This window comes from Colobus angolensis, unplaced genomic scaffold, assembly GCF_000951035.1.
Source record: "Colobus angolensis palliatus isolate OR3802 unplaced genomic scaffold, Cang.pa_1.0 Scaffold51, whole genome shotgun sequence".
In the NCBI taxonomy this organism is placed as follows: Eukaryota; Metazoa; Chordata; class Mammalia; order Primates; family Cercopithecidae; genus Colobus; species Colobus angolensis.
The window spans coordinates 10,378,945-10,404,228 of NW_012118599.1; the positions used below are offsets into that span (position 1 = coordinate 10,378,945).

A 25,284-nucleotide genomic window follows, 5' to 3' on the forward strand; every position below is an offset into this window, starting at 1 on the left:
CAGGATGGTCTCGATCTCCTGACCTCGTGATCCGCCTGTCTCGGCCTCCCAAAGTGCTGGGATTACAGGCTTGAGCCACCGCGCCCGGCCCATTTTTTTCTTAATAGCAAAGAAATGCTACTAAAGAGAGCAGAGATTTATATAAAAATGGAAGATGTACACCTATCCACTAGTGGCTTACAATCAAATAGGATTTGGAGCACTTGAAAAAGACATGTTATTCCATATTGAAAGCAAACTTAATAAATGTTACCCCTTTAATTATATATATAAATTAATTCATATGATTTATATCTTATATATTGTATGTCTAATTATATATACTAATTCATTTATACATATAAAAAACTGTACATAATTATATGCATAAGTATATGCATTTTCAGTAAGAAAAAAATCATAGGAGAAAAAATGTAGAGAAATACCACATAGAGTGGTATTATAATAAGTGAGTGAGTTTGGAATTCTTAAGCCTGTGAGTATGGACACAAAAATTACTGAAATTTTTAATCCTTTTTATTTACTGAGAATTATTTTGGAAAACGAGTTGATGATTCCAAGTTGGCAAAAATAAGCAATGTTCCAAGATAATCAGTAGATATGATTTCATCAGAAAATTATGAATGTGATTGGATGAGTGTTGGGTATACTGGATTTGGTTAGATTATAGAAGGTCTTACTGTTCAAGCTAAAGCATGGTGACTCCATTCTAAAATGTGTGCTAGAGGCAATTCAGATTCATTTAAAATGTATGAGACATAAAAATGCCATAAGGAAAAATCTGTTTTTAGAAGACTTTACTGGGTTGTGACCATGATATAAGAGCCTTCCTTGGTACCTAATTAGTGAACAATAACTCTTAGTCATAATAATCATATTAATTAGGGGAACTGTGTTTTTATCCTGGCTCTGCTACTAAGTCACTCATGAGCATGAACAACTCTACTTCTCTGAATCTCAGTTTACTAACATGTGAAATGGGAAGGTTAAATCAGATAATCTCAAGGAGTCATTTCAGGTTAAAAATTCCTGAAATTCATGTTGATCCAGATCCCAAGGAATGATGTCAGTGCATAAGCAGTGTTTTCATCCCAACTCCCCAACCCCCCAAAGAATAAAGCTAAATCAATTGTTCATGGTCCAGTTTGGATGTAATTATTTTGATCCAGTCTTTACTTAATTTTACAAATTACAAAACATAAAAAAACAAAATTTTCCCAAAGTGGTTCAATGCAGAACATTTGGGAAGTTAAGCATGTATATATAATATTTTACAATGTAATTACATATTGACAAATTCAATGAAAAAGTAGACCATCTAAATATTTTAAGAGATTAAACTTCACATTCTCTGCAACTAGAAAAACAATAAGCTACTGCATATCAGTACATGACATTCAAATATATTTCAAAGTGTACTTCCCCCTCTTAAAATGGCAGTGAGTATACATTAGTGCAACCACAAAGCACTTGTAAACTTTTCTGTTCCACATCATCCATGTCCATCAGAACCAATTCTGTTTGGCTGGCTCCAAGGCCTTTCTTGGGCCTGAGCTTCATGTTTTTCTATTTTAACAGTTACAGCCTTTATCCATAACCGCAGCCATCCATCCAGAAATGCCCACCGTCTGAGGCTGGGAGAGCTGGTGGTATGTAGCTGAATTTGAAGAACTCTTTTACCTTTCTAAAATAAGAACATGGATTTGATTCAAAGATTGGAGACATAACTGTATACCATAAACAGATTTTTACTTATCACTTTTTAGGCAAGAAGCTTTGCTAAACTGAGTAAGAGTCAGGCCACTGGCAGTTTTAGTGTGATTTGTGAGTGCTCTCTCTGCCTCTCTAGAGCCCCTAGTGTCAGGTAAGGGAGATAAGAAAGGACGCATGACTATCTGCCTTGCTTTTAAAATACCAATGAAAGGCTGATGGTTAACAAAAGGTGCTTTATAAAAGGATCTATACAGCTGAGTTTTAATCAAATAAGTTGTAGTTCTTAATATATTACAATTCTTGAGAGCTAGCAATATTGGCTTGTAACAGATTATGTAACAAGGCAAATGCTCTGCTCTTTTTTCATCAAGATTCCGTGTGTGGCTGTCAGAGGAAGTCATTAGCATGTGCAGTGGAGTGCTAACCAATTAACACATCTAATGAGAGGGTACTGACAGCAGCCTCTTTTCTTGAAATTCAAACATCATCTCAACTTGATTTTTTTAATCTTTCTGACAAGAAGTACAACTTCCTTCAATACTAGGGAAACTCAAAATGTTTATTAATTTCCATTCACCTCCCTTTAATTTACAATATGTACACTTTAACAATGACAGAAAAGTGAATTATCAAACTTCAATTATAAATACTGACATAACAGGTTAAATGTATTTCTTAAGCACTACGTATGTGTTCTTCCACATTCTTATCATCTACTTCAGATCTGAGATGCTGGCTCCTTCCTGGTACTCCTCCTCTAAGCAGGCTCTTCAGCATAGAATAGCAACTCAAAGGCCAAACCTTCTTGCCCAAGGTGAAAGTGGTCAGGCTTCGATTCTTCTTTAGAAAATGCTGTGCGGGGTCTCATTGGATGGCCTTGTGAGATCCGACCAGATCACTTTTGGACAAAAAGAGGAGTCAAAGAGAACTTGGGTTTCCAGAAAAAAAAATAAAGTGCTGCCCCCTATAAATCAGTCTCTGTGGAATAGGTGTCTTCCTAAAGAGGTAGAAATAATAGGGGGTATGTGTTGCAGATGCCCATATTTCAATAATACTGAACACTGTATCTTTAAGGGCTGCATCTTTAGGGGTTTAAAATGGACTGACTCCACTCATCTCTCTGATTTTTTCATAAGTAAGCCAGAACACCATTGACCAAGGGGTCTGAAAGATTAACCAAAGAAGTTAGTGCATATTTCAAAGCAATTATAAATATTCTACATATGTGCATACATATATTTGAATGACAAAGTCATTTTCCATCCACTTAGGCTGAAAACAAATATTTTGGTATTTCACCTTTGTAAAGGACTTTATAATTTACAAAGCATTTTTATGTCTTATTTATCACAGATTTCTCTAAACAACATCTTACAATAGAAAGGAAAGATATTAATATCCCTGTTTTTCAAATGAGACCACTGAGGCTTAGCAGTCAAATGCCTATTGGCATGTTATAGAGCTAGACCACAGGCTTCTGTTTTCCATTCTCAGAGTTCTTTTTATTGAACCATTACTGGCTAAAGGGCTGGGACTCAAGATGCCTGAATTCTAGGCAGGCTTTTCTATATCTAGTTTGTATATGGAGCATAAAAACAAGTCACTTTAGAACTTGAAAGTGAGGCAGGCGAAAGATTATCCTTGGAGATTTAGGTCACAAAACCAACAACTGATGTCTCACAACATTTACATAAAAATTCACATTAAATATAGAAAAGCCCTTCCAGCTCAGAAAGCCTTGTCTTTAACTTGAATGAAGGTATAGCTACATCTAAAGGAATTATAAAAGAATAGGGTTAGAAGAAGACATAAATGCTGAGGATGTAAACAGTAAAGATACAGAGGGAAATCACAGGGTAAACACTGGAACAGAGAGTGCCTTGGATCTAATAATTCCTGTCTAATTCAGTTCTAATCAAAATTGAACAGAGAGTAGCTCTATCATTCTAGAGTAGATGAATAAGCTTAAGCAATTAGAAAATAAAATGTATTTAGTTTTGTTTGTAAAGCAATGTTTATCTCATATTCGTTTGGAAATACTGAGTGTGTTATATTAGTAAACTGAGAATTCACTAAGTAATGGATTTAGGAGAATATATCTTGGTTATTTAAAGGTATGATGACATACATGAAATAAGGAATATAAAGCTATGATAATACCATATTCTTGTGACAACAAAAATGAAGTAAACCAATATAACTGGAGTTGGATGAAGAAGGTAGAGGTCTTAGTTAAGAACCCCTATGCAATCATTCTTAATTGCTGTGGTAATCAATCTTCTTCATGTTAATGACATTATAGCAACAAAATCCACAGGCAAATGAAATAAGTACTAACCAGGGACTGAGCAAAGCAAGGTCACAGTACCTTTATCCAGTAGAAGGGATCAGGACAGAGTTTAGCTGGATTTTGAATAGAGTTTTTAAAGAGTAGGAGATCATATAGCCAAAGAATGTGGGTGGTATATAAATGGGATTTACCAAGCCTCTGTACAGGAGTAGCACATGTGGGCACTATGTTTGCTTGCTGATTTTCTCACTGATCTAGCTATGAGCACTGCAAATAATGCAACTGCATATGAACCTATATTGTTTCTTTTGGTCTATCTTTTGCCATAAGGCTGGAGAAAAACCAGAAGCAGAGTCCCTTTTCATGCCTGCTACTGTGGAGCTGAACATGTAAGAGCTCTCTTGGGTTGATTAAGTTTACAAATAAGCTCCTCTTGTTCTGATTCTGTGTTAAGAAAGAAACCTTCTAATTATTACTTGAGTACCCATATAGCTTGAATTTAGGAAAAAACACATTGACCAGAGGACTTGAACATCTAGATCACTTGCCAAATGTGTTGTGCGATGTGAATGAGCCAACTATTGTGGCCTGATCATCAGTGTCAATGAGATCAGCCGAGTCAAATCTATATTTTCAAGGCCAATTTACTTGGAAATGCTTATGAATTAGGTTTCTGTGCTCCGGGTCATGTACTGTGGCAAATCAACCAGGCAGTGACTTTCTGGTGATCTTTGGTGGTTAGCCAGCCTTTCTTTAAATACCCCTCCACTGCGAGGAATGTCTCTTCAATTTTAAAACTTCTGTAGCTAGCTGCAGGATGTTGAGCAAATCAGTATATTATGTTAGTAAGGAGCATAGCATTTTGAGTGGAACAGATCTGAGGTCAATTCCCAGCTCTGCCACATACTAGCTACATGAACTTGGGCAAGCTTCTTATACTTTGAGCCATGATTTTCTTATCTGAAAAATGAGGATAATACTGCTTTTTTTGCTAGGTTCTTACACAGTTTAAAAAAGTAATGTATGTAGAGCTTTGCACGTATTAAGTACTCTTTTTTGTTATTTATACTTCCTGAGTCATATGTATAAAGACAAAGGATTAAACAAAGTGGTCCCATCCTTTGTACTTAAAAATTCTACCTGCCCCTCATCCCTTCTGACCCTGATTTTGTGTTTCTGCAATGGTCTCACTCATCCTCCTAGCTTCCTACATTAGAAACACAGGAAGTCCCATTTGCTTTTTTCTGTCCCTCACCTTCTACATATAATCAGTTACTAAGTCCTATGGAGTTAACCATAAATGTCCCTAAAATTTATCTTCTCTCCATTTCTACAGTCATCTAACTGGTTAGATCATTGCTAAAACTTCCTTTCTTATATCCTAGCTTTCAATGAATCTACTATACGGCTTCCAAAGTAATCTTGCTGTCAAACAAACCTTAGCACGTTGCTTCTGGGCTTAAGCAGGTGCTCCATAGAGTTCATCTAAACTACTAGGCTTGGCCCACAAGGTTCTTCCCAACTTGGTCCTTAAGTACTTCTCTAGCCTTATCTCCTACCATCTCCCCTATGAGGACCTATTCTTCAACCAGACTGAATTTTCTGTAGTTCCTCAAACATAACAGGCCTACACCTGACATGATCCCTATGCTCATGTTGCACCCTTATATTTCTCTTGACAAACACCTATTAATGCCTCAAAGCCCAGCTCAAATATCAGCTCTGTGAAGCTTCTTGCGACTTCCCAGATATGGTCATAGCCATTTCTACACCAGTCTCTGTGTTCCCACAGAGTACTGTTCATACCACTGGTAGAGCAAGAATACAACCTCCTTAATAAGGCTGTGTTATCGGGTGTCAGGCCGCCTGGGTTTGATGCCCTGAACCACTCACCTGGCCAAGCTATTTAGACTTTTGATGTTTTTTATTTCCTCCTCTATAAAAGAGGGATATGATAGTAACCTATGGCACAGATTGTTGGGAGAATTCAATGGGTTAAGCCATGAAAATGATTAGCACAATACTGGCCATATACCAAGTGATTCAGTAGTATTTATTTAGTAATTTTTATTATTTCTGTAATTTTAACTACTTACATGTTTAACTTCTACATCTCATTCTAAGCTCCTCTAGTGCAAAGACTATGTTATTCCTCAGTGTTACCAGCACTTATAACAGTGCCTGGTTTATGCAGGCCAAATCAAACTTTACCTTTCCAGTAAGAAACAGCCACAGTTTTGACATAATTTCAAGGTATAATCAAAACCACCAAAATATCTCAAACTTGGGTATACTTTTATCAGGTATTGCCAAGGGCTTTGGCTGTTAATTTCATATTAATACACAAATACCTACTATTCCTTGATGATAGCATTTATTACCAACATTTCAATTACCATCTATATGTGGAAAATGCTTAAATCTAAACCTCCATCCTTTATTCTCTCCTAAGACCTAGACCAGTATATTCAGTTTGTCATCTAGACATCTCTGCTTGGATGTCTTATGGGTAACCAAAATTTCACAGGTCTTAAACTAACCTTATTTTACCTACAGATCTTCTTCCCTGCAAATGATCCCCGTTTTAGGAAATTACATCATCATCCTCAGTTGCTCAGAGCAGGAATCTGGGAATGAAGTCTGACTTTTCCTTATCTTCTCCAACCATTCTCCCATCCCCATCCAATTAGCCACGTTTCTATTCCTTTTCTACCTCCTAAACATGTTTGTAGTCCATCTTCTGTTCCCACTGTCATACTCTTGTCCAAGCCACCATTATCTCTCATATATCATTACTCCTGGTCTTTTCCCAATCCACATGGCAGGCAGAACAAATTTTCTAAAAATGCATGTTTCTTCAAACCAGTGCCTATTACTCTTCTGGCTCATATGTCCTTCCCAGTGTAGTGTCTGCCTCTCTCTGGTCTCACCCTTTGACTCTCTCCATGAGGTCTCTCTCTGTGGCTTGGCCCGCTAGGTTTCCTTGAACTCACCCTGCTCTCTGTCCACTCCAACTGTCCCTCTGTAGAGAATGTTTTTTTTCCTGCCCTCTTTACCTGGCTAAGTCCTACTCATTTTGCAAATCTAAATTCAAAAGTCCATTCTCCAGGGAGGTTTTCCTAATTGCCAGTTTAGGCTGTACTTATTTGCTATATATTTCTATAGCACTATGCACTCTTCCCATAACATTTATCACTTATAGTTTCTTATTCAAAGCTGAGACCTCAGGACAGGGCTTGGCATGATGTAGGTACTCAATTAAAAAGATACATATAATATTATATATAATTGTATTATAATATATTGTGTTAATTTTTGATTGCTTGAATTTCTAAACCTATAACTCACCCATTCTTTCAAATGTTTTAACTTACAGAAAAGTCAGCACTTGGTTTTTATTATATTTGCTATATTGCTTAAACAAGTCTAATTCTACATTATAGATTAGAATTCTACATTTTATTATATTTGCTATATTGCTTAAACAAGTCTATCAAATTCTATATCTTAGTTCACTGCAATGAAAAATAACATCTAAACCAAATAAAAATGACATAATGTTTTCTTATGAAGCAGAGTTTTGTAGTAATAAATATTAATGGGTAATGTAACATTTGCTATCAAAGTAACAAATTTTTTTGAAACAGTAAATTTTTTTGTAAGAGAGATCTCTAGTGTAAAATCTGTATATGTGTTCCAAAATATTGTATTAAAATATAACTAAATGGAATACTAAAAATTTTACATGACAGAAAATCTATTTACTGGCTTTATAACAAGACTATCAACTTATTCGTTAATGGAGGTAACTTATTTTATCTTACTCTACCACAGAAGGCAAAATAACTCTGAGGAGAGGTGAAAGGAAATAAAAGATTTAAAAAAGAAAGGACCTTGATTTGGGGGGCAGGGCCATGCTTCAAGTGCTTATAGATTAAAAGTAATTTAAGTACAAAGAAAAAAAAGAAACAAAGGAAGTAAACCTAACTTTACCATTCTCAGCCAAGATGGTAAAAAGCCTTTATATAGACTCATGAATCCTTCACCTTGAACTGCCTGAATCAAGCAGTCAGTTGATGATTTATACAGAAGTCCCCTACAAAGGAAACAAGATCCTTTTGTTAATTTTTTTCTGTGTAAAATATATATATATATTCATAAAATTAAATTGTCTAAGGAATCTTACAAAAATTAAATATTGGCCGGGCACGGTGGCTCACGCCTGTAATCCCAGCACTTTGGGAGGCCGAGGCGGGCAGATCATGAGATCAGGAGATTGAGGTCATCCTGGCTCACATGGTGAAACCCCGTCTCTACTAAAAAAATACAAAAAATTAGCCGGGCATGGTGGCGGGCACCAGTAGTCCCAGCTACTCAGGAGGCCAAGGCAGGAAAATGGTTTGAACCTGGGAGACGGAGCTTGCAGTGAGTGGGAGATCACACCACTGCACTCCAGCCTGGGCGACAGAGCGAGACTCTGTCTCAAAAAATATATATATATATATATATATTTTCTGCTAGTTTAGAAAAATATTTGTGGTTCTACAGATACAGATAATGTCTTTTGATCTTAAAGATATTTTCAAGGTTAACTCTTCTGATTCATGCCACCCTTGGTCTTATACTTAGAATTCACTCTATCTTTTTTCTTCCAGAGAGAACATACTATTTCATATTGAATCAAATTCTCCATGTTATCTACTCAAGTCATAAGCTTCTGAAGAAAGTGCCCTGTAAATTCTCAGCAGAATATGCTTTCAACAATTCTTTAAAAACAATAAAGTCCTAATAAAAACCTTGTGTCTAAATAATATGATTGTTAATTAGCTTATCTCCCCAAAGGCATGTCACTTTTTCATCAAAGAGCAGGTAACTGCATAAAAACAATGCTCTTAATTTTCTCAAAAAACACACGAATACATTTCTATCAATAAAAAATGCAAAGATGCATCTTTAAAAAACAATGGTATTACAGACATTCAAGAACATGGATACTGAAGACTTTTTACTTACCTTCCTTGTTTATCTCGTGGTTGATTCATTATTCTGCTTTTGATGACATCGGCTGGTGTTCCCAGAATAGAAGCTACCAGTCCAGAACATAAACTATAAATACAAATAAATGAAATTGAAAGATGATATGTAGTAGTTTCTAGCTTAGGAAAGGGAATGTGGTATTCAGAAAGAATATACTACTAAATATATTCTTATAAGCTTCATAATGCTCTTTTTGCTTAAAATTAATGCTAAATTAATTAAAGAGGTAGAAAAAAAATCAAAAACAAAAAGAATGTCAGTTAACAAACGGGCATTGTGTACCTGCTGGTGCCAAGCATTCTTCTAGGCAGTGAATAAGACAGGTAAGACCCTGCCCTTGAGGAGCTTATACTTCACTTGGGAAAAGGCAGAAGTGAAATAAATAATTTCAGAAGCTGACAAAAGCTATGAAAAAAAACATGGGGAAGTGTGACAGGGAGCAAATGGGTGACAGGCAGGGAAAGCTCCTGGGGTGACAGCAGAACTGAGTGGTCAAAAAGGACACATCTGTATGAAGACCTGAAGGAAGAAGGTTACATGAAGATAGAACAGTACATGCAAAAGCCCTGAGTCAGTAATACTCTCGGAGTGGTTAAATTCACACACACACACCCCTACCTCCAAATATTTGACTTGACTCTATTATATTTACTTTTAGGGTCATCTAAATAGCATAGGAAGTTTTAGAATTTGGAAACAAGATCAGAAGCTAAATGAAATCACTATAATGTCAAGGACAGTAGACAGCTATAAAATAAGTCATTCTATTTTTTTTTTTTCCTTTTTGTGGAGAACGGGGTCTCGCTGTATTACCCAGGCAGGTCTCGAACTCCTGGGCTCAAGCTATCCTCCCGCCTCTGCCTCCCTGAGAGCTGGGATTACAGGCGTGAGCCACCGCGCCCGGCTAAAATAAGTCATTCTAATGGATAATTTAAAATTGTGTTGCAAAGAGATCAAGGGACTGCTCCTTCCTGGAAAGCCCTTCTTCCTGTCCCTTTCTGTGAAGAGACACAGCCTTTCAAAACCCTTGTCTATTTCTACCTCCTTTGTGGATCCTTCCAAGTGGTTTTTTCCTTCCTCTGAACCCTGTAGTAACTAGTTGCTTCTTTTTAGCATTTCCTGTAGAGTGTTTTTATGTTTGTCTTGTTTTCCTTGTTGGTAAGTTCCCTGGGTAGGAATTGAGTTTACCCCTTTGATGCCCACTGCAGAGCCCTGCCCGGTGCCTTTAACATAAAAGGCACTCAAACTTATCTGTTGAGTTGGAGAGTCCATCGTCATAGCCAGTTCCTGGGATGGCTCCATCAAGGTGCAAATATTTTGAGAAGTTTAATCCAAAACATCCTACAACTTTGTCTCTTCCCCATTCTAACTAGAACAAACTTTAAGAAATTCATCTTTATAAATATACTCTTCTCTAAAGGTGATGCCAGTACAATCCCAATCAAATGAGTCTAAAGAATTTATGCCAAATATGGAAGAAAAAGTTATTTAAAAAAAAACAAAAAAAAACCAGAGTCCATCTAAAACAATCCTTACCTTGATAAACCATGAGTCATGATATTGTCCTCAAGTGGTGTATTCAATACCAAGTAGTGTTTCACTGTATCGTAAGTGGTTAAATCTGGCAATGGAAAAAGTTTAAATATTCATCAGTCAACAGTGAATGTCTTGTGTCAAGAATATGCTAGGCTTGGGGCAGGAATGTGTACCAGGATAAAAGATACCAAGGAATCTTTCTTCTTCTCAAGGAAAGCACAGCTACAGACAGACAGAGAGGAAAAGAAGAGACAGAAAGTCAAATGTATCATTTGGACTCCTGTATCTAGCTGCGCCTAAAGTCAGCTCAACCCCTGGGCCTTTTAGTATTTGAGTCAATAAATTACTTTTGTAACCAAAGCTGAACTGAAATCCTGTCACTTATAAATAAAAGGTCCTGACCATTATTCTACATTAAGCTTTTTATACATTTTCAAGACAGGGTCTCTGTCACCCAGGCTTGAGTGCAGTGGCACGATCTCGGCTCACTGCAACCTCCGCCTCCTGGGCTCAAGTGATTCTTGTGCCTCAGCCTCCCAGGTAGCTGGGATTACAGGTGTGCATCTGGTTAATTTTTAAATATTTTTGTAGAGATGGGGTTTTACTATGTTACCCAGGCTGGTTTCAAACTCCAGAGCTCAAGAGATCTGCTCACCTCAGCCTCCCAAAGTGCTGGGATTATAGGCGTGAGCCACCGCACCTGGCCCTTTTATACATTTTCTCTAATGGCAATGAAGAGCTATGAAAGGGTTTTAAATAGGAGAATGACATCACAATGCTGGAGTTATATAAAGTTTACCCACACTAAAGTATAGGGAAGTAAGTTTTAATGAGGCAAGAATGGATAGGTACATTTGATTGCACTGGGGGAAACAGCCAAGGACAAAATGAACAAACATCCTTGCTCTCTGTTGTGGGATGAGACAATAAAGTAAACTACATGGTGTTTCAGATGCACTTGCTCTTGAAGTAAATGCCCTGAAGACCAAGAAGGTAAGGAAAGGGGACAGAGAGTACCAGAGGGTAGGGAGGAATAGTTTCTATTAATTTTAAATAGGGTGATCAGGCAAGACCTCTTGATAAGTGGACATCTGAACAGAGACCAAAAGAAAGCATGAGAAAACAAACTTGTAGATAGCTAAGAGAAATTGCCCCAGGCAAAAATACAGTATGCTTTCTAACCCTGAGCCAGGAGTCAGCTTGTGGTGTTAGAGGAACAGCCAGAAGACTGGGCCAGCAGCAGCAGAATATGCAAGGAGTAGCAGAGTCTAGATGATGAAGAGCATCAGAAGCCAGGGGAAGCTTTTGAGCAGAGGAGTGCCTGCCCGAGGTTACTATTTAGAACTTAATAGAACTATTGAGAATTCTATTAAGAACTCAATAGTTCTATTAAGAGTAGAGTACAAGAAAACAAGGCAGAGCAGTCAGCCCTGTAAGCGATTATGACAACTTGAATAAGGGAGTTGTGGAGCCCTGGTCAGGTTCTGGATAAATTTTGAAGAATCAACAGGATCAGCCAGCAGACTGAATACAGAATGGTAGAAAGAAATCAAAGACAACTGCAAGGTTTTGCGTGTGAACAATTTAAAGGACAGAGGCACCATTTATAGGGACGGTGAAAATGAAGACAGCTTTAAATTTTAAAAAATAAGGTAACAGCAAAGATAATCTTGATAAAATCAGTTTCAAAGGCATAGTGGGGCAAAATGGGAATGGGGTAGATATGGAAAGACCAGTTGTGAGGCCTCTGTAGTGGTCCAGTTGGAGGGAATAAATAATACTTGGACAACAGAATGGCTCCAGGGATGGAGAAAATATATGAGTCTCAGATATATCTGGAAGATGGAATGACTGGATTTGGTGACTGCCTGTATATAAGCAATGGAGCAAATGAAAGAGAAGAGCCAAAAATCATGCCTAGGTTTCTGCTTGTACAGCTGAAAGAGTGGTGATATATTTTTGAGATTATGAAGAATGTAGAAAGAATGGTGTGAAAGAAGAGTTTCTAGCTTCTTTCTCACACAAAGATTGACTTCCTTTGATGTTTAGGTGGTATATTACTGGAACCCTCAAAAATGCTATTTATATTCCAGTGACAAGTTTTAAGGATACCAACAGCGTATTAATATCTGTGTTTCAAATAAATCACTCTGGATACCAGGTACATATTTGAGGATGGAGGAGGAGATGAGTTAGATGGCTGTGGCAGTGGTCCAGCTGAGAGGTTTTCAAGGCTGATGGTGTACAAATGGTCATTTTAAGGATACTAAAGTAGTAGGTATTGGAGGGGAAAACTTTTAAGAAATATTTGGGAGACAGAATTGGTAAGTGAATATGAGAAGTGAGGGGTAGGGATGAGTTAAGAGAACATTCAAGTTTCCGGCCTGGGGTGTTAGGAATGGGAGCAGGATTGCCAGGGGAAAGATGTGGACAGTCTGGATATAACAATGATCAGATAGCTGTATCTATCGGTTTTAATTTTAAAGGAAAGTCTGGACTACAGAGGAGGACCTTAGAAATAGTTTGGCCTTGTCTCCTTATTGTCACAATTTCCCTATTTTAGTAAATCCTTTTCATACATCACTGTAGAATAAAGCAAAAATGCTCTGTGGAAAATATTCAATTATGACCTAGAACATCTGTACAGCCGGTCAACAATATATGGTCACCAATATATTATAAATAAAAATAAAACATAAATTTTCACTTCTGTAATTTAAGTGCTTTTAACTATGAAGGCAATTAGGATTTTTAGAATTTAACAAAGTTTCCATTACCTCCCATATTCACCAGCGCTGCTCTTTGTATATTGGGTACCCAGCCTGCCCACAGCCCACGTATTCCTCCTTCAGCTAAGATTTTTGCAAATGCATGATGTACACCACGAAATCTAAGGAGAATAATAATGAAATGTGAAAACTCCATATATTCCTGTGTATGAAATGCAACTGGATAAGCTTCACTTATAACTCTTATCATCTGGAGTAAATAACTTCCAGATATAATTTATCCAGAATTATTAGAAATTGAAGCAATCTACGTAAGTCCAATTTACAGATAAACATAATAATCCTTTAGAAAAAAGGCCAACATTTGACTTAAACATTTTTAACAGACATCTTTATAAACTGTGTCATCTTCTCAAGATTATTAAACAGATAAAAATACCTTTCTTGATATTTTATATTATCACTACACATATTAATTATAGGAGAAAACCCAAGGTTATCAGACTTCTGGATTAATTTTACTGGTGATGGAAGGGACCTGCAAATTTTTACAGTTCATCAAATAATGACATTAACAACAATTAATCTCATAAAAAATGACAGACTAAGAAGTAAAAAGGACAATTTCATAATAAGAGTTCTTAAAACGGAAGAATTTTAGCTTCAAGAAAATTTAGTAGACTATCTTGCTCATTTCTCTATAGATAGATGAAGAATGGTGCTGAGGAAGCATAAACCAAATATGGAAACTTCTGGCATTAAAAAAAATTCTGAGCTTTATGCAGTCAGAAAAACCTGAAGTCAAATGCCACCTTCACCACTTACTAGCCTGTGTGGCTTTTACTCAGGCATCACACTTTCTGAATCTCACCAAAAAGACAATGTCACATATTTATTGGACACACATAATTGCTGTTATGCTACATGAGAAGTTATGACCATGAATGATGATCACTGTAACTAAAATTTATGGAGCACTAAGTGCCAAGTATTTAATATACATGACATGTATTTTAATACTGAAAACTCATGAGATAGATCATATGATTCTAATTTACATTTGAATAAACCAAGGCTTAAAATGGGTAAGGAACTTGACTATGATTACAAAGCTAAAATGTGGTAAAGACTGGCTTTGAATCCCAGGCTGTCTGATCTCGATGTTCATGCTCTTTACTGTAGTAATATAGACTTGTCCCCATTACAGGTTAATATAAAGAGTCTGATGATTAAAATGCACCACATTAGGTGATTCAAACCAAATATTTCCAACATTAAGAACAAAGAGGAGGAAAAAACTGAGGGATCAGTTAAAAACTCAGATATTTCTGGATCCTAATAACCAGTTTTCTCCTCCTATCCAAGAAGGCAGCGTGACTTCTCCCTGTTACTTAGACATTAGAAGTTGTTATAAGATGACAAACTGGGCCCTGGGGTTCTATAAACTACTTGGTTAAGTCACAGTGGTACCCTTTTCTCCTGTGCTGTGCATGTTCTCTCCGTGTTTTGAAGGCTGAAGGGGACCCTGGGCTGCAGTAGCCCAGCCTCCTTTTCCACTGAGTCAGTTACATGAAGAGGGGCAGAGAGCAGTGGTCAGTGGTGAAGATGGCCCCAAACCCTCCTTTGCCTCTGGCTCAACTGCAGACCTGGAGTGTTCGGAGGAGCAGCTCCCTTTGTACTCAGCTCAAGTTATCCTGTACTTCCCTTTTTTCTGGGAAAGGTCTATCCATCTGCATGATTTTGTCCCTTTCCCAGGGGAAACTAAGTAGTATTTTAATAAACTGTTGAACATGGAACCCTTGAAAGAAAGTCGGATTTTAATAATATAGTGTAATGCAATGGGAGGATTTTATATACCAAAGCCATACTTAAAAATTCCTTTAAATTAGGGAAAAAGAGGGCTTCAAGATGAAGGAGGAATGAGATTCAACAAGAAAGTTGGGACAATATGCAACGTTAACCCTGCTACTCTCTTCCTGCAGGGTAAAAGGAACGAAAGCAAGGTTTTTCACACTAATGAGCAGCCAGGCATGTTAACCATCATGACAGCCTTTTGAGCGAGTTTATAAAGAAGAAAACCCAAGAGACCAGAAATGTTAAGTACTTCCACAACACCAAGCCACAATGGTAAAACTGAGATTCATACCAGGGCAAGTTTTAATAATCAAACTGTTTATGTTAACCTGCAGTGGGGGACAAGTCTAGCCTTGGCTGGAAAAAGCAGCAAAGAATATTACACACATATAATTTGTCTGGTATAGAACATGTACACTTTCTAGTGCAAAGAAAAGATCCAGCTTAGTTTTCCTCTTAATGAACTTTCAAATTTAAAAAGTCAGAAGTAATATCTTTACGGCATATTGGATGATAATTCTACCAGGTACATGTTAAAAATATGATGGTGGCCAAGGGAAAAAGAGAAGTATTGGTTAATTGGAGAACTTACCGCAATGGTTTTCCTTCCAGTTTCCTTTTTCCTTCCATTTGCATCTGAACTTTCACTAGGTCGGTTGGATTGGCTAAAAACTGGCCAATAACACCAGCCATCATCCCTCCAATGACTGATTTCCTAATTGTAGAAGGAAATTCTCTTTAAAGTTGCCATTAATTTCGTGAATTTTATAGTGAACCAATACTGAGCTAGTACAGGGCCTAGGTAAGAGATTTCAGATCAAGTAAAGAAAAGGATATACCCAAGTAAGTCACAGAGTAATAACAGTTTGACTATTTACTGATGGGAGGTTAAAGGAGTATAAAGAGTGAAAATTTCAGGCCTTATATGGCCTGAAATCCAAAGGAAAGAGCAGTTGCTTCAAAGATATACACATCTAAATTGGTCATTGTAGATTAACTCCAACTACGGGGGAATAAAAACTGGGTAGATGTATTCAGCCTAACAGACAAAGGCTAGACTCCAGTCACCTTTAACCCAGATTACTGCAGTAGTCTCGGGGAAAATAAATACTTTATTTCCTTTTACTTTAAAATAACTTGAAGAACTATAAATGGGTATAAAAGAAAAGTCTCCTTCTGACCCCTATGCCCAGCTCCCCTCCAGTGAAGCAATCACAATTACTATTTTATTATATCCCTTGCCAGAGATAATAATGAATTCACTGAATGCTCATATCAGGCACTGTTTTGAGCATTTTAAAAATACCATTTAGTTCTCATATCAACCCTCGTGACAGTGCTGTCATTCTCTCTGTCAGATGAGGAAACTGAAGCACAGAGCAGTTGAATGACAACTCAAATCACACAACGAATGAGTGGGACAGCCAAGATGTGAATCCAGACAGCCTGCATGTAGAGCCCACAGTCTTACACATTAAGTTATGACTGACAGTTTGTGCATACACAAGCATATCTGTATAAATGTTCCGTTGTAAAGCACTAACATAGAATGTCAAGTTGTACAGTGTTCTGCACTGTTTTCTTAACAGCATATCTTAAAGGTTATCCCTATCAGATTATATAGAGCAGCCTCATTCTTTTTAATAGTTTGATAGTATTTCATTTTATGGATATGCCATAATTTATTTAACTAGCATAACTTTAAGAAATGTGAACATTTACATAACATTTGCTAGAGCCTGTCAAATTGCTTTCCAGAAAACCTTTATCAATTTGCACTTCCACCAGCAACCTATGAAAATGCCTGTTTCTCCACACAATGATAAGCACAGTACACTATCGTATTTTCTTCTCTTTGCATCTCTCATAACCACTCTTTTCTCTGTATTTTTTACATAATTCTAATTGTTTATTCATCGACTGTTACTGTAAGCTGAATGACGGCAGGATTATTTCTTTTTCATTACTATAGCGTCAGTATTAAGTATAACACTGGCATACCATAATTACTGAATAAACTGTTCTGATTGGGTCAAAAGGACATTAAACCTACCCACCCTGAAAGTTCTGGTATAATATTTCCTTTGAACTTTTTACTTAAACCTTTGCCTTCTGGAAGAAATTCCAAAATGCGAGGACTATTAATCTTCTATTCCATAACTGACTCTGGGAAAGCAATTAGTATAGCTTAGTACATTACAATTTTTCAAAAACAGGATAAAGAAATGTGGCCTGAAAGGTGAAACTACATATTGCCCTCTTTTTATAGTTGTGACTTGGATTTTTTTAACACTAAGAAAGATTTTATAGGCATCTTTCTATGCTAGTCACATGAAACCCACCTCATGCTTTCGATAACTGTGTTTTGCCATAAATATATCATAACCTACTTAACTGCTTCCAATCAATAGTTTAAATTAAAAAAAAAATTTTATCATCAACACTGCTACAGTCAATATCTTTGTGTCTATCTTGATGCATACGTAGAAGCATTTATAAATGATTATAATCACAAAGGGTTAAAGGGTTATACATTCAAAAATGTTAACAAGTAATTTATGCTCCAGAAAGACTATCATAACTTATATTTCCACTAACAGCTTAAAGTTGGTTTTAATTAATCCCCTTGATTATTGGTGAGTTTGAACATTTTAATGTTTAATGAGCGTGTGTATTTCTTTTGTGAACTGCCTGTTGGAATCTTTTCCTTAGTTTATTGTGTTTTTTCCCTCTCTCTCTCTCTCTCTCTCTATATATATATATTTCTATACACACACACACACATATTTTTACTCTCTCTCTATACACACACACACACACACACAGAGGTGAAGAACAGTTTGGTATGTGCAGGCAGTGGAATCTTTCAGCTCATTAGTGCACCACTCTTTGCAAGAGAATCAATGAATTGCTTAGTTCTCTGAAGGCATAGATCAGATTTTGCAGATCTTCTAAGTCACATTCCAAAATTTCCACTTTATTTTGTGGGTGATTAGAAACCAGTGACAAGTTTTAAGGATACCAATAGTGTGTTAATATCTGCGTTTCAAATAAATCACTCTGGATACTGGGTACGCATTTGAGGATGAAGGAGGAGATAAGTTAGATGGCTGTGGCAGTGGTCCAGCTGAGAGGTTATATGTTATAATTATATACATAAAATTTTTTATTTTTATTTTTTATTTTTTGAGACAGAGCCTTGCTCTGTTGCCCAGGCTGGAGTGCAACAGTGCAATCTCAGTTCACAGCAACCTCCGCCTCCCGGGTTCAAGCGATTCTCCTGCCTCTGCCTCCTGTGTAGCTGGGATTACAGGCCCCCACCACACCCAGCTAATTTTTTGTATTTTTAGTAGAGACAGGGGTTTGCCATGTTGGCCAGGCTGGTCTCGAACTCCTGACCTCAGGTGATCCGCCCACCTTGGCCTCCCAAAATGCTGGGATTACAGGCATGTAATCCCACCATGCCCAGCCTGTGTTTTCTATATTTCTATTTATTTATAGGCACTCTATGTATATTATTTATAGTAACCAATTTTTTCAGTTTCTGTTAAATAATATACACTTACATTAATCATCTCACCTAATCCTATAAAAACACTTAATGGTTAGTGTTACTTCTATAGCTGCGAAAACTGAAGATAAAAAAGGTGAAGCAGTTTGTCCAGGTTATACAGTAGTAGAGCAGGAATTTGAGCCCATCCCTGTCTGACTCTAAAGCCGAGAGTTCTTAATAAAAAGAGAAATAAAAGGGTACTCTATAAGAATTCTTTCAACAGTAAAATATTAACTATCTCTATGTATGCACCTTATATATGTATGTACATGTATGTCTGTATACCATGTGCAGTAAATGCTCAATTATCTGGACTTATATTGTAATTATTTATTATTTTAAGTCCATAACTTAAGGCAATTTGGGTACAAATGTACAATTTTACATAAACCTAATAAACATTAAGGCATTTGTGGCAACGGCATGTTATTTTCAAAACAAAACTTACCACAGGGGATAATGCTCATCTTCACTCTTGCCAAACACAACCTCTCGGAGATGTTCATATGTGACCATTCGACCTCCAGAGTACACTGTGAAAAAAGATCATTAAAAAGGTAACTTTGGCTACATGTATCTATATGCTTATGTCTGTATAAAATAAGAGGACATTTCGACATGGCCTAGTCAATCTCTCTAGCTGTGTCTTTGTCTCATGGGGCTGATGCTTCTGACATGTGGGTTTCTTGATGCTTCTCCAAATGGGGCATGCTCTTTTCAGACTCTTGCCTTCCCACACACTGTCTGATCTTTCCAAAATGAATTCTCCCTTCTCTGCTTTACTAACATGTCCTTGTCTTTCAGGACTCAACTCAAAAACATGTTTTTCAGAACGTGCTCTCTGACCTTTTGATCATATTGATTAGAAATTAACTTTTCTTGCTTATCTTTCCCTCAGACCATGAGCTTCTCCAGGCAGGCTCTGTATGTTTGTTTTTACTTACCCCAGGTGCCCTAGTACATACCTTGGTGCACAGCAGGCATTTTCATTACATAAAGATACATAATTTCATTGGAGAATTTATTGTAATTTTTCAGCCAAGTATCAAACATATGAAATGAATCTTAGCTGTAAAACAATACAATGAACAACAAACTACAAACGAAAAGAAATGAAACTCAAAATAATAATAGGATGCAAATGAGAAAATATTTTTAAAACGGAAAACAAAATAATTAAAATCAACACATGGTATTTGTATAGAGAGCTTTTCTTAATGTTTTAGAAAGTTGATGAAATATTTTAAGATACTCAAAAATATACAACTTGCAAAACCAGTAACAGTCTCTGCACACAATTCTAGAAAGTTTTTGATGATACACCCTAACTTACTCATCTGGAGAACTGAGTCTTTAAAAATATTAAGCCAGCAAATATCAGAAATTAGAACTGAGCACTTTTCTGATCAAGGATCCTTTCCTGCTTCAGGAAACATTATGAGGAGAAAAATGCCAAACCTATCCTACCTCCTTTGAAGCAAATTTTATATTCTCCTGTACACAAGCTAAAAAGTCGAGTCCTCCTCTTGTGAGTGTCACTGTGGAAGCAGGGTAGAAAAATGTTCTCACTGGCATAGTTGCAACCATCTTCTTTTAAGGGTGACTAAGGCCCACATAGCTAGTTAGGTAGCCTTGGAACTGGGGCAAAAATCACCTGTGTTGCATTTACACTATAGCCAGTGTTGGATTAGGCAGCGAACTCTGTTCTCTTTCAGAGTAGCCTGCTCTTAGATTATGAGACAGAGACTCATGAGATTTGGCACTGTAATAAATATATGTTAATTTTCAAAAAATATGAAAAATTTAAATTATGTGTTTAAAGTTCTTAAGTGAAGAAAAATATCAGCTATTCATTTTTTTCTTAAACCTATACAAATTTTTATTAAAATTTTCAAACACTGAAGAGTAAATAATATATAACTCCCTCTATCTCTACCTATTGAGATTTATCAACCACTAACATTTCTGCCATATTTCCTTAATTTTCTAACTTTTAAAATTTATTTTGTATTCTTTTGAGACAGAGTTTCACTCTTGTCACCCAGGCTGGAGTGCAGTGGCATGATCTTGGCTCACTGCAACGTCTACCTCCTGGGTTCAAGCGATTTTCCTGCCTCAGCCTCTTGAGTAGCTGGGACTACAGAAATGCACCACCATGCCTGGCTAATTTTTGTATTTTTAGTAGAGACAGGGTTTCACCATGTTGGCCAGGCTAGTCTCGAACTCCTGACCTCACGTGATCTACCCGCCTGTGCTTCCCAAAGTGCTGGATTACAGGCGTGAGCCACAGCACCTGGCCCAATTTAATTTTTTTAGAGATGGGGTCTTGTGTTGTTGCCCAGGCTGGAGTGCAGTGGCAGGATCAAAGCTCACTGCCACCTTGAATTCCTGGGTTCGAGCTGTTTTCATACCTCAGCCTCCTGAGTAGTGGGGACTACAGTCATGTGCCATCTTGCCTGGCTAATTTTCTTACTCTGTAGAGACAAGGTCTTGCCATCTTGCTCAGGCTGGTGTCGAACTCCTGGGCTCAAGCAATTATCCTGCCTCGGCTTTCCAAACTGCTGGGATTATAGGCATAAGCCACCATACCTGGCTTGCTTCATTGTTTTTTGCTTAATTAATATTTTAAAGTGGTTTACAGACTTCATGACAGTTCATCCCTAAATACGTGAGTATGCGTTTCTAAAAATTTAGGACAGTAACTTCTTAATAATAATTGGTAGTTAATTTTTTTCTTCTTAAGAGACTACATGTGTTCTGGCCAGGCACGTTGGCTCCTGCCTGTAATCTTAGCACTTTGGGAGGCCAAGGCAGGTGGATCACCTGAGGTCAGGAGTTTGGGACCAGCCTGATCAATATGGTGAAACCCCGTCTCTACTAAAAATACAAAAATTTCATGAAGTCAAGAGTTCGAGACTAGCCTGACCAACATGGTAAAACCCCATCTCTACTAAAAATACAAAAATTAGCCAGGTGTGGTGGTGTGCGCCTGTAATCCTAGCTACTCAGGAGGCTGACGCAAGAGAATCGCTTGAACCTGGGAGACGGAGGTTGCAGTGAGCTGAGATCACACCACTGTGCTATAGCCTGGGCAACAGAGAGAGACGCTCTCAAAACAAAAAAAAAAAAAAAAAGAAAAAAAATTAGTTGGGTGTGGTGGCGTGCACCTGTAGTCCCAGCTACTTGGGAGGCTGAGTCAGGAGAATTGCTTGAACCTGGGAGGTGGAGGTTGCAGTGAGCCGAGATGGCACCACTGCACTACGGCCTGGGCAATAGAGTGCGACTCTCAAAAAATAAATAAATAAATAAATAAAATAGATACATAAATAAATAATAATAAAAAAAGACTATGTGCTGCATGTGTTCAGGTGTTGCATCAGTAGGAGAAAAAAACTAGCTTGTTTTTGGACAAACAGAAAAGCACAGGAGACAAACACATAACTCATAACAAACTTACCAGCTAGAATCAAGATAAATACCTACGTGTCTGTAAATGGCCGGTGTCACTCCTTGCCAAAGCTTTAGAAAGCCCTCCTCTTGAATGATCCCTAGGGCTGTGCGCACCATTCCCCTATAGGGGGCAGATTCTCTTGCACCGTCTCCCAACCGAGCAAGAGCTGCTTCTCCTTGCATTTGCAGTCGAGTTTTTGTGAGATCCAGGGGAAAGGTTGCTAACAGAAACACAAATGCAGGGAAAAACCCACAACATTCAGAGAAACAAACAAAAATCTAAAATCATAGGGGTAATATTTTCCCAAGACGCGTTGTTCTCAAATTTTAGAATATAACAGAATCAGCTAGGGAGATTTTAAAAATTAGAAATTTCCTAGCCCCATGCCCATGGAATCTAATTCAGTAGGTTGAAGAGGGTTTAGAAACTTGATTCTCACACAGTTCCAAATTTAAGAATCACTACGCAAGAGCATCTCGTACCACTAGCAAAAAAAATAATAATAATAAAATAAAAATGACAAGCCTTGGGTTCTTTCTATTCAGAAATTTCACTTTATTATCTGTTAGTCATTAATTTTTGCTTTTCAATGGGAAATAATTTATCCATATTCTGTACCATCCTCTTGACTGCAGCCATGATTATTTGAGATCTAATGTAACATTAGAATACTGCACTATATATTCTTATGTACTATAATAAATGCTAGAGGAAGCTGAATTCTATAATTTCATGGATGATGTTCACATGCAGATGAATCACTGACATGATGTTTGAGATGCAGAAGATGTAATGGAGTTTATAATGTTGTCTTTTATATGCAAGGGTCACAAGCTCAATATTCTTTCAATTAAAGCATATATAGAATTATTTTTCCAGCACTAAATTATATGCAAGGCCTACTCATGGCCTCCTTACAAGTACTAACTGTATTTTGGAAAAATTTTTTGGTTTTAAATTTTAAATTAGAGATAGGCCTTTTACCTTAATACAGTTAAGCTAAATGGCCTACATAAGGAAGATAAAGCTCATAACTTTATAAAGAAAATGTCTTGAATATTTAAAATAATGACGTTCAGACAAGTTCATGAACATTACTCACATTATATGAGACTTTTCAATGACCACCACCTGCCACAAAACCTTAGTATACCTTTTCCAAGAGGAAACAATGTGGGGAAGGGAAGTGAATATTAAATCTTACCACTGGTGTTTGGAAAAGTTAGTATCTTGCTGACAGTTTCCCTAGAACAGAAGTAGCTTGCATAGACTTCAAGCAATGTTTTATTGACATATGAAACCTGAAAAATCTTAATAGGATTCTCCATATTACACAGATTATGTCTTTCAAAATAAGTTTTGTTTTCTTGCTGGTTTCCTAAATGATGCTTCAGGTTCCTGAAGTGATTTGTACTTAAAACCATCCCACATTTTGATTTCCATCCATTCTCCCCACACCATTCTCTCCATGAATTTTTAACAAAGAACAGTCCTGTATAAAAGCCATTGAGTCGCAGGGGGGACATATCAGTTAAAAATAAAACCTGGAAATATCATTCAGCAATCTGCTTTTATATCTTTTTAAGCTGATGAATTTTATTTCAGTAAAAACAATGAAAATTAAAAATTCTCTATCATTTTCGAAAGGAGAGACATTAAAAAATAGAGGGGCTAAAAGGCAAAATGGAAGAGCACAAAACAACCGATCATGGCTGGCTATGCTAGAATTAAAAAATAAACTCTTAAAATAGGACCAACTAACATTTACAAATGATAACGCATCAGAACTGTTCTTTTTATTTTTTTGTAACAGGCAAGAAAATGTAAGGGTAATCTTAAAATACACAGTTAAGGCTTCACAGGAAACACATGAGTACGCTACTCACAAAATCCTTGGAATAAACGCTACTTGCTCATTCAAGGGCATCATCATTCCACTCTAGATGGCCTCTTGAAGTTTTTTCTGACTCATTTAGGCAGATGTAGCTGCTCTTCTATGTTTTTATGACACCTAATAATATCTTCATTATAACAAGTGCACATTATAATTCTCTTTCTCTGTCTCCCCAGCAGCCTGTAAGAAGGTCAGACTGGGTCTTTTCAAATATATATCCACAGTCCCTGGTATTGTAGTAATTATAAAAATGTCGCAACTAATTGGTGTCCTGCCTTGGGTTTAGCAATCATATATTATTGACTTCTCAGAATCCTGCAAGGCAAACAGTATAGATGAATTACACTCAGAGAGGTCAAGTAACCGGCGGATGCTTAAGTCAATGCTCTGTGAGTGGCAGGTTAATAACGGAAGTCCCACAAGGTAGGTCCACAACTTGGACCCACAAGACAAAGCCAGTGTGGCTGTGTAAGACTATAAACCACAGAAATTATCTCAGTAACGATGGAAAACAGATTACGTTTTTTAAAAGGTCATCCTCATGAAAAGGAAAATGATTCCTACAGAGGAATGACAGCTGGCGAGGCTTCTCAAAGTACAACATTCAAGCACCACAGCACATGCCTAAGGGAAGCATTCGACGAGATTAGAAGGAAAAGGCCGTGGAGACCTCAATCCCTCCTCCTCCCACCGCGGGCCTGGCCTCCACCACCACCTCCGCCAGGCGGGCGTGGAAGGGGCGACCTCTCCGATGCGCACTGCCGGGCGCCAAGCCGCCCGCGCTCCCTCCCCCAGCGCGGCGCGTGCCACTGGCCCGGGAGGCCCAGGCGTGGGCAGCCGGGTACCTAGCTCGGCCACGGTAGCCGCGCAGCCGGACAGTAGGAACTTGCTCGCTCGGGGCCATCTCTGGGTCAGCGGCAAAAGCCTCTCCTCCTCCGGGACGGACATTCAGCAGCAGGGCAAAGCGATAACGCACCCCTTCTCGCCGCTGCACCGCGCCGCGGCTGCCGCTTCCCTGCCAGGGCGGCCCCTTTTCAACCGGCGAGTGGCCGGATGAGGACCATTTCCCTCGTTCGGCTCGGCCGGGCGGACCCGCAACCTTCCTAGCAGTCCCAGGCTGGAGTGGTTCAGCTACCCGCTGCACCCCAGAATAGGAAAACACAGCGGAGCCCCGCAGGTTACTGGGCAATGTAGTCCGCCGGGCTCCACGACGTCTCTGATTGGCCT

The 25,284-nt window shown here is 37.8% G+C and overlaps 1 protein-coding gene and 1 long non-coding RNA gene across 5 annotated transcripts in view; one reads left to right on the top strand and one right to left on the bottom strand.

Moving 5' to 3' along the window:
* LOC105524864 overlaps positions 1-8,798 on the top strand; it is a 17,366-nt gene extending 8,568 nt beyond the window's left edge. The window contains exon 2 of the long non-coding RNA XR_001003821.1: positions 8,659-8,798. This is a non-coding gene — a long non-coding RNA (uncharacterized LOC105524864). The remainder of the gene's footprint in view (positions 1-8,658) is intronic.
* On the bottom strand, positions 1,130-25,279 carry SLC25A27 (solute carrier family 25, member 27). 4 transcript variants are annotated; one of them, XM_011960285.1, is made up of 9 exons: positions 24,903-25,279; positions 22,192-22,383; positions 19,161-19,245; positions 15,752-15,874; positions 13,354-13,466; positions 10,577-10,661; positions 9,017-9,109; positions 7,997-8,099; positions 1,130-2,611 (listed from the first exon to the last, which is right to left on the bottom strand). In XM_011960285.1, the coding sequence occupies exons 1-9, from the start codon at positions 25,003-25,005 to the stop codon at positions 2,609-2,611; spliced, it is 900 nt and encodes a 299-aa protein (XP_011815675.1). In that variant the 5' UTR covers positions 25,006-25,279; the 3' UTR covers positions 1,130-2,608. The 4 variants fall into 4 exon arrangements, with proteins under 4 accessions (XP_011815675.1, XP_011815673.1, XP_011815676.1 ...); XM_011960283.1 differs by having other exon boundaries at positions 1,130-2,877; XM_011960284.1 differs by lacking the exon at positions 1,130-2,611 and adding an exon at positions 2,685-2,706 and having other exon boundaries at positions 7,992-8,099.
* Between the last annotated feature and the right edge of the window lie 5 nt (positions 25,280-25,284).

Coding starts and splice junctions, on each gene's coding strand:
- SLC25A27 (XM_011960283.1), bottom strand. CDS start 25,005: ATGTCCGTCCCGGAGGAGGAGAGGCTTTTGCCGCTGACCCAGAGATGG. Junction 22,384..24,902: donor GGCTACCGTGGCCGAGCTAG/GTACCCGGCTGC, acceptor TGTTTCTGTTAG/CAACCTTTCCCCTGGATCTC. Junction 13,467..15,751: donor CTGGAAGGAAAACCATTGCG/GTAAGTTCTCCA, acceptor TATTCTCCTTAG/ATTTCGTGGTGTACATCATG.